Source organism: Juglans microcarpa x Juglans regia, chromosome 1D, assembly GCF_004785595.1.
Source record: "Juglans microcarpa x Juglans regia isolate MS1-56 chromosome 1D, Jm3101_v1.0, whole genome shotgun sequence".
In the NCBI taxonomy this organism is placed as follows: domain Eukaryota; kingdom Viridiplantae; phylum Streptophyta; class Magnoliopsida; order Fagales; family Juglandaceae; genus Juglans; species Juglans microcarpa x Juglans regia.
The window spans coordinates 18,724,012-18,743,139 of record NC_054594.1 but is presented as its reverse complement, the minus strand read 5'-3'; the positions used below and the strand labels follow the sequence as shown (position 1 = coordinate 18,743,139).

The following is a 19,128-nucleotide window of genomic DNA, read 5'->3' as shown; positions in this document are numbered from 1 at the left end:
ATTTTGTGGTCTGAATAAAACAAACAAACGGAATAATTAATGTGGAATGAGGAGATGGTCAGAACTATATTTGCAAGTGAAGAGGCAGAACAGATCCTTAGTCTACCACTCAGCAGAGGCAGTCCTGAGGACATGCAAGATTATATGAGGCTCTACTAAGAAATGAGCATTCACAGTAATGAGTGCTTACTTTTTGCAGTCGGAAAAAAAAAAAAAAGAAATATTAAAGGAGAATCTTCAAAGGATGAGCTAATAGAGAGCAGATGGAGGAGCATATGGGACTTAGAGGTACTAGGAGTGGTGAAGTGTTTTTTGTGAAATGCTGGAAATGACCTATTACCAACAAAGAAGAAATTTTTTCACAGGAAGATTTTTGAAGACCCCTTGCTGCCCAATTTGTCAAAGAGAAATATAGTCAGTAATGCATGCTCTATGGGAATGTCCAGCAGCCAATGATATATGGGCAGATGATCAAAGCTATGTACAGAAGTGGAATGGTGCAGAGAATGATTTTCTACATCTATGGGAAAAGCTGATGGAAAAGCTGAACAAGGCGCAGCTAGAGGAGTCATGTGCAGTTCAGTTAAGGAGAGTCATTGATCAGCTTTTAATTTTGACTTCCAAGCGTAGAAGCTGTCAAAGTAATACAAGGGTAAATCCCAAGATCGAATTCACAGGGACAATGAGAATTTAGCAAACATTTCATTTTCACAAGACAACATATTACCGTTTGGAGTGACACGAAAGTTTAAAATGATAAGAAAAGATTAAACTAAATGAGCTAGCAATGAACAAAAGAATAATAATAAGAAAAGAAAAATAAATTTTAGAAATTAACCGCTAACAATATTAACATCTAAATGGGGCTATTTACTAAGAGAGTGGAATGGATTATGAGTGAAATTGTCGGGATGATCAAACATAGTAAAGCTGAAAATAAAAGTGAATCTATTTTTTTTTTTTTTCTAAAATTGCTAAGAATCGAGCTTTAAAGAAAATGCGCGGAAGTTGACTTAAACTTGTAAGAAGCAATTAAACAAACACTTGGGATGCAATTTTCACCCACTAATTTGGTGATGGATTTACTTCTCTTTTCATTTTCTCTCAACCATTCTCTCATTCCTAGAGATCATGGTCGGATAATATAGCAATAAACCACAATTTTTATTTTAATAAAACTACTTGACAAATTATATGACAATCATAGAAAAATGAAAGAAAAACATCAAAGTCATGTTACTTGTTCAAGTATCAATTGTGCCTTACGTCTACAATTGATCTAAACCAAGAACAAAGAACTCTAATCTTTTCTAGATGCACATTGAAATATAATCCATCAAGTTAATCATCAAAAGCACTAATTGTTGAAGAGAATCCAATCCCAAATAGTCATGGGTTACTCATTGAATCCCAAGCTAAAAATCTAGCCTATCATCTTTAGATTAACAAAATGTTCAAGAAGATTAAAATCCAACATCACTAAATACTGTTTCAAAGGAAAATTGCTGAATGAAAAATATACTATATCCCTAAAATGTGCTGAAATCCGAAACTCAGAACTATAAAAACAGGCGGAAAATAAAATAAAATGGCAGTAAAAAGAACTGGAAAATAAAATGAAGAAGAAGAAGAACGCCAAACGAAAATAAGTCCCCAAAAACCAGCAGACCCTTTCGGCCAAAAATCTTTTCTTTTTATACTCTCTCCCTCTCTGCGTTTCACGTTTGCAGATCGTGCGTTTTGATCTCTCCCTTCTGCTGCGTGTTTTGACCCTGCTGTGAGTTTCGCATCTACTAGCTGCCCGTTTTGATCTCAGCTCCCGCGTTCCACTTCGTGCATCCCTGCTGCTGTCCGTTTCTGCCCAGCACCAATTTCTGCCTTTTGAGCGTGCGTGAGTCGCGGCCCCTTTTCATGTGTTTCGGGCCAACCCCGTGTGAGCATTTCATCTCTCCATTTACTGCGTTTTGAGCCAGCCCAGCACAGATCCGCGTTTCATCTGTAGCCCCTTGCGTTTTGACTCCAATCCTCCTCTGCAGTTCGCGTCTCAAGCTGCTCCTCTTACGCGTGAGTGCCCTGCACCATTCCAGCCTCTGCAGTGCGCCTTGAGCCGCTCGATCCAGCCCAGGTTCCTGCGTGCTGCGTCTCCTGGAAGCTACTATCCGCATGTCTGCCCCTCAAGTCACTAGTGTTTTGCGTGAGTTTTCAGAGCATTCTTTGTAGTTGCTGTGTCAGTTGGGTAATTCCAAGAATACCCATATATTTTTAACAACTTTCCCACAATGCCATGCAATCATTAACAAAAATATTAGAATAAAATTTGAGATATTAATCAGAATTTAACATTGAGTCAAGCATTAAACTTTACTATATAATTAAGTGCTTAATTCATTTTTTGGTTAAACAAATCATTCATTTTAGCAACTTAATCATGTAATTTTTAACACTTTATCAGTCATGTGGTCAAGAAGAAACAAGTTTGTTTTTGAAAAAAGGCTTAACTGTCCATAAAGAGTGCTGAAGATAGCAAGGAAAGGACTGGAGAAATTCCCGCAAGCACATAAAACTCAGAAGAATGAAGTGTTGTCACCAGTAGCTGAAACCAACAAGCTGACACTGGAGAAACCAGATTTGAACCTTGTGAAGGTAAAATGGGATGCTTCCCTAGATGTTAACAAGAGAAGGATGTGGATGAGGATAATAATTAGAGATGAGGAGGGAGATGCCTTGGTAGCAGCATGTGATCAAAGAAGCAACATTCAACAATCTGAAGTAGTAGAATGCTAAGCACTATGGAAAGCTATATATGGAGATCTGCAGGGACCTTAATTTCCAAAAGGTAATATTGGAAGGGGATGCAAAAGTTATCATAATGGCAGTGAAGAGTGAAGATGAAGTTATAACTTATTATGGTCATCATCTAATTGAAGATATTAAAAAGGTGTTAAAAAATAGAAGGGAGTGGAGGATACAATTTGCTTATAGAGATAAAAATACAGTGGCTCATACATTAGCTAAGCCTGCATTAATGTGTATAGATGAAGAAAGGGAGTGGATAGAAGAAGTTCACTTCATTGTAAATAGTCTGGAAAAGGACAAACATTGTATTGGTTGAGTTCATATATGCATACAGAGGTTTACATTAAGAAAAAAAAAAAAAAAAAAAAAAAAAAAAAAACCACGCGTACGTAGCACTTCTAATCTCAAAAGAATAAAAAGGAGTCCGACGTCTAAATTTATTTCCTTAACAGCAGAAACCACTCTACCTCTCAACGCAGACTAGGAATTAACATTAGTTTATCAATGTACGTAAGATCGAGATTCCAAGTACTTAGAAAAGAGATCGAAACCAGAAAGCATGAAGATTGAAGCGTACACACGGCATTAGGTGCATGTCCACGTGCATATGCTCGTCATACACTGACCTTTTCTCATGCTTGACTATGTCTTCTTAAGCTGATCAACCCATTTTTGTACTTGGAGCTAACCGATCTCTCTCTCTCTCTCTCTCTCTCACACACACACACACACACACACTGTCGACCCGGTAGTCTCATTGTTACCAAACACTCCCAAGCAACCTCTATATAAGCATCTTTCACCACGTACCCAACATTCACCCCTCCTGTTATCAATATACTTTCCTGATCTGGCATTAAAAGTTTTTACTGTATAGGCTCATAAGATGGCAACGTACTTGGTTTTATGTGTAGTGATGCTTAAGCTTGCAATTGCATTTGGAAGCACGCCAAACGACACCTTGAACGAAGCATGCGGTGGAGTGTCTTTAGGATTTGGCATATTCCAAGACATCTGCCCAGAGGCCGAGGCCATTATCTTCTCCTGGGTCGGAAAGGCAGTCTCCAACGACCCAAGAATGGCGGCCTCACTGCTTCGTCTCCATTTCCATGATTGTTTTGTCAATGCAAGTCATATTTTATGCAATTCAACGATTTTTTTTTTTTTTGTTTGCCTTTTTTAGAAGTAGTGTAACACTAGATCAGGACATAATGCATGCTGAGAGTTTTGCAGGGGTGTGATGCTTCGATTTTGCTAGATGACACAGAGAACTTCGTTGGAGAAAAAACTGCAGGTCCTAACTTGAATTCTCTTAGGGGGTTTGAAGTAATAGACGCCATTAAGTCTGAACTTGAATCTGTATGTCCTCAAACCGTTTCTTGTGCTGACATTTTAGCAACTGTTGCCAGAGACTCTGTTGTTCTGGTATGTACTCAACCTTTGATGATTCTGTGCTGAATGAGATGTGCTTTTTGTATTAAATTGCATGATGGGCTTGTGGTAATTTTGACTTCTAATTTTCTTGCATGCAGTCTGGCGGACCCGCTTGGGAAGTCCAAATGGGAAGGAGGGACAGCTTGAGTGCAAGCAAAGAAGCAGCAAACAACAACATCCCAGGCCCAAACTCCACTGTGTCAACCCTTGTGGCCATGTTCCAGAACGTTGGCCTTTCGCTCAATGACATGGTTGCCCTCTCCGGTAATCGCTTGCTTTGAACTGGATCGCATTTCTGAAGAATTTAGAATTACTTGTTTACCATTTAGAAACACGACCATTTACCTTTTGGTAGGTGCGCACACAATTGGCAAAGCCCGATGCTCAACATTCAGCACTCGACTGCAAGGAACCAACCAAAATGGCGCTGATATTAACCTTGATTTCGCTGCCTTACTCCAACAGCTATGCTCAGGATCAGACAGTAGTACTGCATTAGCACATCTTGACCTGGTGACCCCGGCAACATTCGACAACCAGTACTACGTTAATCTTCTATCTGGAGAGGGATTGCTTCCATCCGACCAGGTTCTTGTTAGTGGCAATGAGCAAACCCGCAAAATAGTTGAAACCTACGCAGAGGATCCATTTGTATTCTTTGAGGACTTCAAACTTTCTATGTTGAAAATGGGAAGCTTAGGGGAACTAACAGGGTCAAATGGTGAGATTCGCAGGAACTGTCGAAGTATTAATAATTAATTTAGCCTATTGAAGAAGCCTCATAGAGAGGAGTCATGGCATATCCATGCTATATGCAATAGGATGCTTAATATATATAGTTTTTTATGAAAAATATTAATGAAAGATATAATTAGTAATGTGTCGTTTCCTTATAATACATCACTTGGTCAGAACTGCTCTCGAACCTGATGCGCATCAATTGTCGTTATGAACTCTAGGTTTGGGTTCACAGATCCTGTATTCAGTGAGCTGATTCCTGCTAAACTAACTGGTAGATCTTCCTAAAGAGCATCTCACTCATCATTCCCCCTCCCACCCCCCCCTCCCCCCCCCCTCCCCAAAAAAATCTCGATGATCTTACAGTATCTTTTTTTATCGGTGATAATCTAACAGTACTTTTATCGCTCAATAAAGACATGGGCATCTTAAATCACATTTAGATGGGAAATGTGGTACTCAACTAAAAGGTGGTTGCTTCTGCATCTATCCAAAAGATGGAAAAGAATGAAAAGTGAAATCGCAGTCCCTCTGTCATCTTCTCTATCTACTTGGTTACTAGAGATGCTATTACAATTGAGAAAAGAAAATGGAAGCTGGAGGGCAGATGGATTCGAAGTTTTGCATATATATAGAATCATAGATAGCTAATTCCCAGAGCAATGGCAGACAATTAAAACCAGGAAATAATTAGAACCTGCTCAGTTATTCTCCCACATCCACTCCTGAGAAGCCTGAAAGCCCTACATGAGAAGATGCAGACAATGGGAATTAGATTAACGCCCATGGAGAGAAATCTCAGCACATCAACACGTCAACAACAGACACCTGTTGGAAGCATGTAGAACCACTAACTGAACCAGCTACTACCTGTAATTGTGTATAACCAGGGTCCTAAAAAGACAACGATTGCAAAAAGTACACGACAGATTTATATTGAACATAATATAGAAAGCTACTTGAATGTAGAATTAGTGTATCAAATCAAGAGTGCGCTTCATATACATTGCCGACCCATTTCCTAAAACAAATTATTCGAGTCTTAACTAAAAGTTGTACAAACTCTGTTCTCCAAATAGTGAAATACACCAGAACAATCTTCCTCAGTATAACATAACCTTTTTGCAAGGTCCGGTTCTAAATAAGGCATTATGACAGAAAGATCTTTCCGCAAAATAAAATTTACCTGAACATTTTGGTGACCTGTAACTCCAGAAGCCTGGCACTAGACCAAGTTATACAGTGAGAAAGAGAACAGCTAATAATTTTGAATCGACAAGATTAAAGACACTGACCAATGATGAAAAAGTAGACTGCTGGTGGTTGTGGAGCTTTGTTTGAAGCTGAGCCTGCAGCTGGACTGATTGTGTTTGTCGACCTTGCTGGGCATATGGAACTTGAGGGTGCGACTGGGCTTGATGTTGCTGAGCTAATGGTTTTTGTTGATGCTGATGTTCTAGTATTGTCAACTCTTCAGGTTTCTCCCACTACAGGTCCATTTAAACAGACATTACTCCCATAACTTGTAGACAAATCCCAACAATAAGGCAAATCTTTTTAAACTCACCTGGCTTTCACCAGTTACACTATTATGATAGTACTTAAAACAGAGTATCTTGTTTTTATTGAATTTGATAATACAACCCAGTACAATATATATACACATGAAGCTTTAAATATTATCCCATAAATTGTGGGATTCCGGATATGACACAGTTGTACAACAGCAAGAAAGAGAAGCACTAATGACAGGCTTGATTCATGGTGGTTGCTTGATCTTCGGATGTTGACATTCTGTATTGATGTCGTTGGAGTGATTTATGGCTTGATCAATGGGTATGCTGACAGTACTTGTATCTATCAGGAGAGGTGTGCTCTGTCCAATTACATTTTACTGGAGCCACAGCCTGGGTAATCAAAGGAGCAGCAGATTTGGATGCAGGCACATCAGCAGCCAGCATAGTAGTAGCAATGGTGCTGGCAGCTATCTGTGGTACAATCCCCGCCCATTGAGACTGCAGCATCAAATGGCATTCTCAGCATATAATTGTTGAGCTCGACGAAACAATTAAACCAACAGAACATTGCAAAAATAGTTATAAACTCTCAAAATTGATATAGAAATACATTCTGGCTTCAGAGACACGGACAAATGTTTACAATTTGACTGACATGTCAAGGACCCAGATACACTAAGTGGGTCACATTTTAAGAATACATCCTGTTACAAAAATGCGGCAATAAGAATAAATGCTACGTTTCACATCCCTAATTCTCATCCAATTAATGAATTATTAGGGCAAACAAGTTATCATTTAAGCAGTACTTCGGGGAGATTATCAAATGGTAGCTCCAACTAAACCTCACGACATTTTAAGTTGTAGTTGTCAGCAACTACAGATATTATTCCACCATGCTATCCAATGCATACCCTCTAAATCCTGAATACCTGCTGTTTAGTAGCCAGAGAACTCTGCTGTGATGTTAAACCTTGATTTGATGGTTGCATCAGCTGCAACTGTTGTTGCAGTTGGGAGAATGCTTGCTGGGACGACTGGAAGCTTGCCTGCAGGTTTGTCTCTGTTGTGACAGCATCTGAGCTAACTGAGAAGGCAGCTGCTGAAGAGGCTGAAGCAGTTGCTGTAAAACAGCAGCAGGAGGCTGCTGTCGATTTGCACTGGTAGAGACAGAATGAGGTTGTAAGTTAGCATCCAATTAAGGGTTGGGAGTACTGTAGCAGATGTGGCCATCTGTTGAACCTGAGGTTGCAAAACAGACGGCTGTCCGCCCAATCCAACTAACTGTTGGCAGTTCTCGACTGAAGGGTGTTCGACTGGCAGAATGACGAAGCCAGGCTGACCAAGCTGCTGTAGAGATGCAAGGGGTGCCTGCATTTGTGAGTAGGATGCTGGAATTTTAGGGTGTGACAGAAGGGAAGGTGGCAAGAGCTGAGGTGACTGAATAGGCTTCTGGAGTGATGATATTTGCTGGCGAACAGGTGGAAGTTGCGGTATTGACTGGTTAAAACTCTGTAAAGAACTGGGGATGAAATCACTAACTTGTTTTGGAAGTACTAGGTACACCATGAAGAAATCAAATGTCATTCTCTCCATATACCTGTTGCGATGTAACTGCCTGTCCCAAATGGGAACCGTCAGCAGGGCCACCAATGCTACTCAGAGAACCAGCCTGAAGTTTTTCCAATGTTACACCATAATAAATAATACAGAAAGAATTGCACATGATGAATAAACTGTAAGAGGAGCATACAAAGAAACTACAGTGCAAACACAACGTGAAAAACACCATCAATAAATTATCCATGTAAAGAATCTATGTTGGGCATAAAAAGACAGAAGCTTCAGATTAACTGCAGAACAGACATAGAAAGCTAAATACCACTCACACCAGTCTTAAGGTAACACTTGCATCAGAGGTAAATTACGAAACATCGGTTTCTCAAGTTTAAGCATTGAGCTTATGTAAAGCTAGTAGGGGGAAAACCGCAAGAAAACTCAAATGCAGTAAAAGACTGGCCAAGCACACAACTTTAGCTCTGATTCCAATACTGGACATATAGCTTATGCCTTAATGTAATGAGGCAAAAAATGATATCGTACTTTAACAAGGACAAAAGTTCTGAGAGACATACTAACCATAGCTCAACAAAGGGCTTTTGAGCATATATTTTTTTGGTAAGTAAGAAATTCTATAATGAGCACTAAGCTGCAATCTAAGTACAAAGGGTGCATACATTGATGCACCTAGTTAGCAAGAGAAAAAGGATTCAAAAGTAACAAAAACTAATGGTTGAAGAACATGAATATACGGACATCCAATGATAAAAGGTTCGGAAAAAAAATTCAGCTCCTCCACAGTTTTCTCAAAATCCTCAAAGCAAAGCATCTACTATTCTTTTCCCTCCATATGAACCACATTAGGCAGATCGAGATCATTCCCCAAAAAGTTTCACATTAACATTTATCAAACTGACCTTTCCAACAGAAGAAAAGCCCATCACCCATTGGGGCATTTATCAGTCTAGTTTTAGAAGACTATATATAGCTTGCGATAAAGCGTTGGCAACATCACAGTGAGAGAATGAGTGATACACAATTCTCCATCTACACATGAAACACCAATTTATCACCAATCCATGTTCGGTTTGCGGAATGGAATTTCACTTTTCTAAAGAAATGAAAATGGGCATTCATATTCTTTTGTTTGGTGATTATATATAAGGCCTCTTGGAATAGGACAAAAATTCCTAAAAAATCCAAGCCCCAAAATTTTGTTTTTCCCAAAGCAACAATTTTTTTTAACCTTAAAATAAAAAACAAAAGCAAAAATAAAATCCCTACATGGTGGCCCTCGAGAAAAGGCAAGGGTGGTCAAACCACCCCCGGAATCCATTTTGGGGGTAGTCCAACCACACCCAAGCCCACGGGGTGGAAAAACCACCCCCAAAGGCCATCATGGGTGGTTGGGGTGGCCAGCCACCTCCCAAAATTAAATCTGTTTTTTACAAGTTTTAAAGTTCGATTTAAAAAAAAAATACGTCTCTTACCCCCCAGAATAGCTATTCGTCTAATTTGTTAGAACATTTTTTTATAGCAATAGTTATTCCTTGTAAAAAGAAAAACCCAAATCAAACTATGGAATTGCTATTCCATACTAGGGGCTTATTCCGCGAACCAAACCTAGCATAACACTAGTCACCTTCTCAAATTGTCCAAATATTAGAACTTTCATGAGTAATCAGCATGAGGTGAAGCAATTTCACCTCAAATATGTCTTTCTCGGAGGGGATCCGATGCTCCAGTCTTCTCGCCCCCATCTTAGGCTAATCAAGTACAAAGTGGCATACAACGAGGAAAGAAATCCAACTCCTAATCATGTGCTGCACTAATAAATTCCACTTCCCATTAAATGGAGCCATCTGTACACGTATGTCCGCCATTGAGGTACCCTTACCCATGCAATAGCGAATTGTAAATTGTTGCTCTCTTTTTTTTTTTTTTCTTGACTAGTCGCTGAAAATCAGTAAACAATCTATCCCAGTATCACCTAAATTCAGAAAGGCAAGACACCTAAAATATCTATCTGAATCTGCAGTCACCAATTAGACATTGACAGTAAATATTTTGTATCAGAGTAATAGGAAGAGTAAGGAATTCATGTGGAGAAGTGGAGGTTTAAAGTACCAAGCCCCCGGTGATTGAAAACGAGCGCCTACGCCAGGACCCCCAAATGCAGGACCACCCCTGAAAATGAGATCGAAAAAAAGGGTCAAAAACTGCTTATAGTGATTTCTGTCTGTGAGCGACACATGCAGGGAGGATTGCTCAAAAAGTTACAGTTAAGCAGATCCTGAACTTTAAATTAAAAATTGATGATGCCAGGTCCCTGATGCAAAATTCCACCGAATGCAATCTTCTCTCCCCCACCAGAAAAACCAAAAGAAAAAATATCATAATTGTACAAAGGAGACTGAAGGTAATGTTTTAGATTTCAAGACCTTGAATCTCCAGGCCTAGGCCTCCTAGGATCAGCAAATCGAACAGTAGCATACAAAATTGAGAAATTTCATTTGCAGTCTCTAAAAGTTTATGCAAACTTTTTATTAAATAAAAAAAATATTATTTTTATAAAAATATTATTATAATTTTAAAAAAAATTTAAAAATAAAATTGATTAGGCTTGTACATGCAGTCCTCAAATAGAAGAAACTATATATAGCATTGCTTGCATAAAAAATATGAGAAACTCTATTTGCACTCCCCACTCTAGGACTGCATGTACAAACTCTTTATTAAATAGAAAAAAAAATACTATTTTGATAAGGAAATTATTATAATTTTAAAAAATTTTAAAGGCAAAATTGACTAAGCTTACATGAATAATCTTTAAATGAGGACTGTACTATATGTAACATTGCTCAAAAAGTATAGTGTATAAATAATATTATGAACCCAACTACAATTGGGCTGGGCTTGTTAGGCCTCTAATTTAGTTGTTATCTTTATTTTAATTGAGTTGTTTAAATTGTTTATCGGCTCATGGGCTTAATTAATGTTAGTTAGAATTGGCCCTTGGCCTTAGTTGGTTAGTATATGTAGAGGAAATAGGGTTCCTTGTTTGGGATCTTGGATCTGGAACTTTTGGCTAAACAGAATCTGTAGTGTTTTCTTGGAAGGAGGTTGATTCTCCCTCAAAGCAGAATCGCTATCAATACAAATGGTGCGGTTAAGGCCTTTCATCAAACAGGTTATCTGCACTTGAATTCATCTTATTTTTGCATGCATCTTCATCATTCCTTCTTGCCCAACCTGCATACAATAACCAACAAAGGAGATTATTAGTAGCTTCTTAACATTGGTATCAAGAGACAGTCATCCTATTCATCCTAGAAATTCAATCCTTTGCAAACGAATACACCCATTACCAACCAAACAGATCCTCTTCATCCCAGAAATTCAATCCTACCCAAACAGATTTACCCCATTTTCATCCAAACAAATCCATCCCTACCATGGCAAAGAATACCCGATCCAAACAACAACAATTAGAAGCATTACAACATCAGGTAGAATATCACCACTAGGAATTTATTATAGTGAAAACCGATATCATGGAGCTGAAAACAGATATCTAGGAAATTAAAGATACGCTACGTACCATGGTCAACCAGCATCACAATCTACCTCCTCCTCCACCTCTTAACCATGAAAACCCCTTTGAACCAGAAAATCCTCGTGAATTTACACAACATTTCAACAAAATTTCTAACGGGAATGAAGTGGTGGCCGTAGAAAATGAGATGGAGATGAAAGAGATTGATGCAGAAATTTATTTCAATCAGATTCCACTCCTTCCTCCCCATGACCAGACTCTAATTCGTAACTCTAGAATAATCCTTCCCACGGCCGACACCAGTATCTGCCACATTCACCTTCTCAACACCATTTCCGAATATCTGAATTCACCCATTCCATTTTATGCATTCTCTTCTCTTCTGAGAACCTCCCTTGATTGCTCTACTTCACTCTATTCTTCTTATGTTCGCCCAATGCCGTGTTCGACAGAGGTAGATAATGCTACCATCATGGAGGCTGTTAGCGACCTGAAGACGCTCAAAGGCCATGGCGACAGGGTATTCAGGATACCCTATGAATACGAGATTGGTGAAGATGAGGATACAGGATACGATGAGTGCATTGTTTCTTCTGATATGGATCTCATCACTGAGGATGATTTCGGGGAGATTGTAGACAATGTTCCTGAAGTGGTAGCCTAATCATTGTCTCCAGTTCGGGCGACAGTGGTGGCCTCATCAACCAGACCAAGGAGCAGATTGGAGAAAGTACAAACGTCAAGAAAACAGCTCAGGCTCTACCGGTTGTGGCTTTAAAAGCTTTTTGAGATAGACAGTGGAAGATGCAATTCCACTTAAGGGCATCCATGAGCCCTTTGATAGAGGAAGGGAAAGAATTCCTGAGGGAAAAAACTGGTTTGGCCCTGGGGATTTGATGGGTCCTTTTTTAGAGATGTTCTACAATTACTTCAAAGACGAGCATCCCGATTCTCCTCTCAAACAATTATGAAAGAGGAATTCTGATGAGTGCGGAAATCTGCCCAATGCATTTCTTAGTACCTCAAGCCTTAGAAATGTATGATAGAGAGTACGAGCTAAGTTGCATTAATTCCCTTCTTGATGTGATGCGAACCCTTGATGAGCAGAGGGTGACTCAACACTTGAGAGAGATTGATGCAAGAATAGCAAGAGGAAAATGTGATCCAGCTTGTGATAATGCTGAAGTTGTTAGTGTTATGTATGAGATACTAATAGTCCCTATCCTTTTGGAAGATCAGTCATTGTTCACTGAATTCGAAACATTGATTAAAGCAATTATCAATGTTTTGCCACCAACACCTGAAACTTCAAGGTCAAGAGCAAAGCTGGACCATGCACCCATATGGCTTGGAATCAAATCATTGTTTGGATTCTTAAACCTCCAGCTTTTGAAGAAGGGATACTAGAACGCTATCCCATTTTTCTGGACCCTATACTCAATTATATCGGTGGTAAGCATATTTTCCCTATCTCTACTTTCACTTCCTATCGAGATTTGAGTACAAATTGTACCATTGAAGGCATTTTTGAGGATATTTGAAGCCCTTCATGTTTTTATGGTAATCTTTGGTGGAGGGTCATAGAAAAATCTCATGGTTTTACAAGTTTTAGTAGATACGAAGGTTACTCCTCATTTGCTCTATAAATTGTTACATGGGGTTGTTTTTGAGTGGGATGGGATTAATGGGACTGTTGTGTAGAGAAATTCTTTGAGAAATACATTCGGGCCCTCCTTGAGCACAATCTGTCTATTTGAGTTGATTATGGGTATGATGTCACCTTATTGGCCCTTTGATAGAGGAAGAGGACAAAAGAATTTGTGGAGAAAATACTTGAAAGGGGTTGGGCAATTGATCTCAGCAAGTACAAAGTTAAGGGACTCTTCCGATATGTAAGTGAAGCTACCCCCAAGTATTTTATTGTGGTATAATGGCTATAAAGACAAGAAGCAAAGCTCCTCATGCTCGTATGGATTCTGAAATTGTTAATGTTTGTTGGGGGAATTGGCGCATGCATTGTTCTCCTTGCCTTAGGTTTATTCTTTATTCTTAGTGTAGTAGCAGTATGCTTCTTGATGAATCTGCTGTTATAAATGCACTTATTGGAGTGAACGTATATGCTGCTAGTTTTCTCCTACCACTTGGGGTCATTTTGTATACCATAGCTGGAGAACTAAAAAATCCTGGATAACTATATACATTTTGATATAGTGTTATTAGAGAAGGAATTTAGCCTGAGATGCGATAAAGTCAAGCAGGTGGCCAGTGAATTGGCTGGGCCAGATTCTGGTGGTGAGCTTCGTGTGATGGTACTGTCTCCCTTGTTGATGACAGAGAAGAGACGTGAGCCAACTCTTAAAAAAAAGAAAGAAACCTTTCTGTTCCTCTACTCCAGTTGCATTTAAATACTCTACCATGGATTACACCATGTGCAATACCTTCAGTGATAAGAATCTTGATATCCTGATTTTAAAATTTCACTAGAAGAAGCAAGATGAATATGAAATGCTAAATTGGAATCAATACCATAGAGTTGTTTCAATATCTAAACCTTGAGGACAAGGTTCTTTAAAGTTGGGAGATTTGTTATGAACCCAAGTACAATTGGGCTGGGCTTGTTAGGCCTCAAACTTAGTTGTTATCTTTTACTTTAATTGAGTTGTTTAAGTTGTTTATTGGCCCATGGGCTTAGTTAATGTTAGTTAGAATTGGCCCTTGGCCTTAGTTGGTTGTTGCAGAATTAGGTCCTCATCTTCTAGTATATGTAGAGGAAATGGGGGTCCTTGTTTGGGATCTTGAATCTGGAACTTTTGGCTAAATAGAATCTGTAGTGTTTTCTTGTAAGGAGGTTGATTCTTCCTCGAATCAGAATTGCTATCAATACAAATGGTGTGGCTAAGCCTTTCATCAAACAGGTTATCTGATTTTGAATTCATCTTGTATTTGCATGCATCTTCATCATTCCTTCTTTCTCAACCTGCATACAACAACCAACAAAGGAGATTATTAGTAGCTTCTTAAGAAATAACTTTTAAAATGAAATCCATACAATATTTAACAAAACGCCATCCTTCAAAACATAAGAAGCAAGTTAACACCACCACAAATAACGAAAATACAAATATTTTTTCTGAAATGCCACTTAAATAAAAAGAGAGAGCATTCTTGGTTGTGCTTTTTTTGTGTACATGAAATAGACTACTAAAATCAACCATCTCACACTTTCTCACAAAAGTAAATTAACAGAAGTCAATCATACTTGCGGTTTTTAATCTAATTCCAAAATTTTGTCAAAAAAATAAAAAAGCATTCGGCACATGCTTAACAAGAGTTAACGATATAATGCAAACAGTAACAAAGCAGAGGAAAGGGACGAGAGTGCTCAGAGAGCATGAGTCATGGAATTCTGGAAAGTGCTCTTTCATTCAATGATTATTGTGCACGATACAAGAAGCTACTTATACACATATATTCTAACAAACTAACCAACTTACATACTAAAACAGAAAGCATCGTATTATGGAAATATGTACAAAAATAATAACCAAAAGAATAATAAAAACAAAGTGCAGTATAGCTAGTCATCTTCAGACTTCAGTATTTCTTCTAAAACGACATGTAGCCGTTGTGGGTGGATGACGACCTGCAGCTTTATTATGTAATAGCCCTCAGCAAGATGGAAAATAGAGATTCACTATTCCCATCTTAGAAAAATTTCTTTGCAGAAGATAAGAAGCAATGCCTTTGTAAAGATGTCAGCTAGCTGATATTGGGATGTAATATGAGCTGTGGTGATAGCACCTTCTTGAATTTTATCTCCTTATTAAGTGACAATCCAACTCAATATGCTTAGTCCGTTCATGGAAGACCAGATTAGCAACTATGTGTAGAGCGGCTTGGTTGTCACAATTAAAGACTGTAGCTTGTGGATGTGGAATCTTAAGATCAGAAAGTAAGTAGTGCAACCAAGTGAGTTCGGAACAAGTTGAGGCCATGGAATGGTACTCGGCTTCAACCGATGAACAAGATACCACAGTTTGTTTTTTTGTTTCCAAGAAACAAGTGAATCACCAAGAAGGATACAATATCCTGTAGTAAATCGACGAGTGTCGGGGCATGAAGCCCAATCCGAGTCGCAATAGGCTTTTGAGCTGAAGTTGAGAGGTAGATGGCAGCAAAATACCTTGTCCCGGGGCAGCTTTGATGTATCTCAACACTTTATGAGCAATGGCTGAATGTTGAGTCCTTGGGTTGTCCATAAACTGACTAAGGAGTTGCACAACGTAGCACAAATCAGGCCAAGTGAGGGTGAGATACAATAAGCGACCAATGAGTCTCCGATAAGAGCTTGGATCTGAAATGGGGTCGCCAGAATCCTTGCTCAATTTAAAATTCTGGTCAATAGGCAGCTTGGTGGGTTTGCTGCCAAGGGTTCCTGTGTCAGCAAAATATCCAATGCATAATTGCGTTGGCATAGGTGAATTCCTTTAGAAGATCGGGCAACTTCCAAGCCAAGAAAATAGCGTAAAGAACCAAGATCCTTGATTTAAATTGGCTATTAAGGAAAGATTTGAGAGCTATGATGGTTGGAACAATTTCTAGCCACAAATATCGTCTACATAGACTAATAAGACAGTAAATGCAGTACCATCAAGCTTGGTAGAAAGGCTATAATCAGCTCTAGATTGCTGAAAACCAAAGGCAATAAGAGAGGAGGAGAATTTTGAGTACCATTGTGTGATGCTTGCTTAAGGCCATAAAGGCTCTTAAGTAACTTGCATACTTGTTGAGGTCCTCCTTTGTTTGTATCCCTGGGTTTGCGCATGTAAATCTCCTCTTCTAAGTCACCATGGAGAAAGACGTTGTTAACGTCAAATTGATGAAGAAACCATCCTTGGATGGCTGTCACCGAGAGCAAAACCCGAACTGTCACAAGTTTAGCTACCAGAGAAAAAGTCTCAGTGTTAATCTATGCCCTCTTGTTGTGTAAAACCTTTGGCAACAAGTCTTGCTTTTAATCTCTCCACTGACCCATCAGAATTAAACTTAGTTTTGTAGCGTACTTGCAGTCAATGGCATCTTTTACAGGAGGTAGATCAGTGATAATCCAAGTTTGGTTTGTTCTAAAGTTTACAGCTCATTATCATGGCCTGACACCAGCCAGGGTGTGCCACGGCTTGCTTGTAGGTTTGAGGTTCAAACACAGTGGAAGTAGAGGTGGAGAAGCACTAAAAGTAGGTGAAAATTTCTGGTAAGAAATAAAATTTGATAGGGAATAGGAATTACCATGAGGAGGTGCAGAAATCTTGAATAACGATTGATCTAAAGCTGAAAATGAGGCTTGGTCACAGTGGAATTCCTGCAAGTACTGGGGAGCTCTTCTTGATCTAGTAGACCAACGAATGGTAGAGTATTGGATGGACTTGGTAGAGGTGGAGATGGAGGAGAATTGATGGGAGACGTATGAGAGGATGTAGTGGGCAAAGATGGTGATATGATTTCTGGAGGGCAGTGGATTTGGAGTGAGAAAATAAATGTTATTAGGTAAAATTGGGAGAAAACATGGTATGTGAGGATGTGGTGGAAGTAGGGATGGGCAAGGATTGAAAGGGAATATAGACTCATGGAAAATTACATCTTGAGAAATGAAGATGGTTTGGGACTCAATGTCAAGTAGTTTATACCCTTTGGTACCAAAGGGTAACCAAGAAAAATGCACATGCGACCTCGGAGATCAAATTTTTTCTACCATAGGAAAGGGAGAAGCAAAACAGGTGAGAATAGGTGGGTGGAGTGTGGAATAAAAGTTCAAAAGAGTTTTATTCTTGAGGAGTGGACTACGGGTTCTATTTATTAAGTAGTTGCCGTCAATACACAATCATTCCAATATTCTAATGAGAGACCCGCTTGGAGTTTTAAAGCACGAGCCACATTAAGCATGTGTTGGTGCTTTCTCTCAACAATTCCATTTTGTTGAGAATGGCAACACAAGTGGTGTGATGCACAATTCCTTTGGAGTTAAAAAAATCTGTCATGAGGAATTCACTGCCATTGTCAGCTCTCAATATTTTGATTTTCAGTTCAAATTGGGTCTCAACAAGATTAGAGAAAGCTTCAATGGTTTTTCTTGTTTCTGATTTATTTTTGAGAAGATACAGCCATGTACTTCTAATGATTTCATCCATTAAGGTAAGAAAAAATTTAGAACCATCATAACAGGAGTCGAACATGGTCCCTATAGATCACAGTGCACTATTCAAAGGGTTTTGAGGTTTTGTGTATGCTGTGAGAAAATGGAAGTCGATGTAACTTGGCCAATGGACAAATGCAACAAGGCTTTCATTAGAGTAATATTTTGTTTTACAATAGGATCTAAAATTAAATGCAAAACAGGAAATGAAAGATGTCCTAGGCGACAATGCCATAGGTCAGTGACATTAACAGGACTCAAAACAGATGCAGAAATTGAGGACTTGGCAAGGGAAAAATGCAAGAGAGTGGTAGCTAGAGTTGAAGGAGGGACTGTAGTTTTGAGCAGGTAGTAGAGACCATTTCTCACTTCACCTTTCCCAATCGTTATCCAAGATAAAAGGTCCTGTATGAGACAAAAATCAGAGAAGAAAACTAGGCAACATGTGAGTGTAGCAGCCAATATTTTTGCTGAAAGAAGATTAAATTGAAAAGAAGGGACACATAAAACGTCCGTGAGAAAAATGGATGGTGTGAGTTGGACACATCCTATGTGGATGACAGGGACTTCAGTCCCATTTGGTAGTTTGACACAATAAGAGACATGTGCAATGATTTTTGTGAGAGAGGAGGTGCAGCAGACCTGCACCAGTGTCTATAATCCAAGGAGTGTCTCGTGTGTGCAATGATTTGTGTGTGGATGTGGATAAGCAAAAGGGAATACCAGAAAGCTTAGAAGTTGAAGCTGAATGAATGTTGGACTGAATCTGTTAGCTGATGGCTGAGCAGCAATGGGAGACTCCCTCGGTTGGAGTAGGGCCATTAATTGTTGATACTGGACTTAGTTAATCCAACTCGATCATCACTGAGATCCTCAAGGTCAGAAACAGGACTTGGAGTAGTCTGAGTGGCAAACACAGCAAGATTTGGGGTTTTATTGTAAAATTTGTGGCCTGGTGGCCCATTCAACTTGTAACATTTCTCTATTGTATGTCCAGATAAATGGCAGTGAGAACGCACAGGGGCTCAGCATTGCCAGCTTTGAAACAATTGTCAAGAGAATGTCCAGTTATTTTGCAGTGTGTTCAGTAAACCCGCTCCTTCTTTTGGTTTGGTTTGGATTGAAGTGATGGTTTAGGGGTAAAGTGGAAGGGCCTTTTGACAGCAAAGGCCATGGAATCAGGAGAGGGTTTGAAGTTGGAAGAAGTAGGTGTTGACGTTCCTGCTGATGGATAAGTGAGAAAACTTTTGTGATGGGAGGCAATGGATCCAAGAGCATGATCTATCCCGAACAGGGAGTAAGTGTCGTTCAATCCCATGAGGAATTGAAAAACACAA

At 39.2% G+C, this 19,128-nt stretch overlaps 2 protein-coding genes across 2 annotated transcripts; one reads left to right on the top strand and one right to left on the bottom strand.

The window, feature by feature from the left end:
- Positions 1-3,479: 3,479 nt before the first annotated feature.
- Positions 3,480-5,128, top strand: LOC121238392 (peroxidase 40-like). The gene is made up of 4 exons (XM_041135243.1): positions 3,480-3,922; positions 4,030-4,221; positions 4,329-4,494; positions 4,586-5,128. Exons 1-4 carry the CDS (start codon positions 3,683-3,685, stop codon positions 4,987-4,989), a joined length of 1,002 nt encoding a protein of 333 aa, XP_040991177.1. The 5' UTR covers positions 3,480-3,682; the 3' UTR covers positions 4,990-5,128.
- A 541-nt stretch (positions 5,129-5,669) lies between these two features.
- On the bottom strand, positions 5,670-8,986 carry LOC121237383 (flowering time control protein FCA-like). The gene is made up of 9 exons (XM_041134134.1): positions 8,963-8,986; positions 8,086-8,157; positions 7,728-7,997; positions 7,418-7,645; positions 6,864-6,983; positions 6,264-6,455; positions 6,155-6,193; positions 5,797-5,862; positions 5,670-5,711 (listed from the first exon to the last, which is right to left on the bottom strand). The coding sequence occupies exons 1-9, from the start codon at positions 8,984-8,986 to the stop codon at positions 5,670-5,672; spliced, it is 1,053 nt and encodes a 350-aa protein (XP_040990068.1).
- Between the last annotated feature and the right edge of the window lie 10,142 nt (positions 8,987-19,128).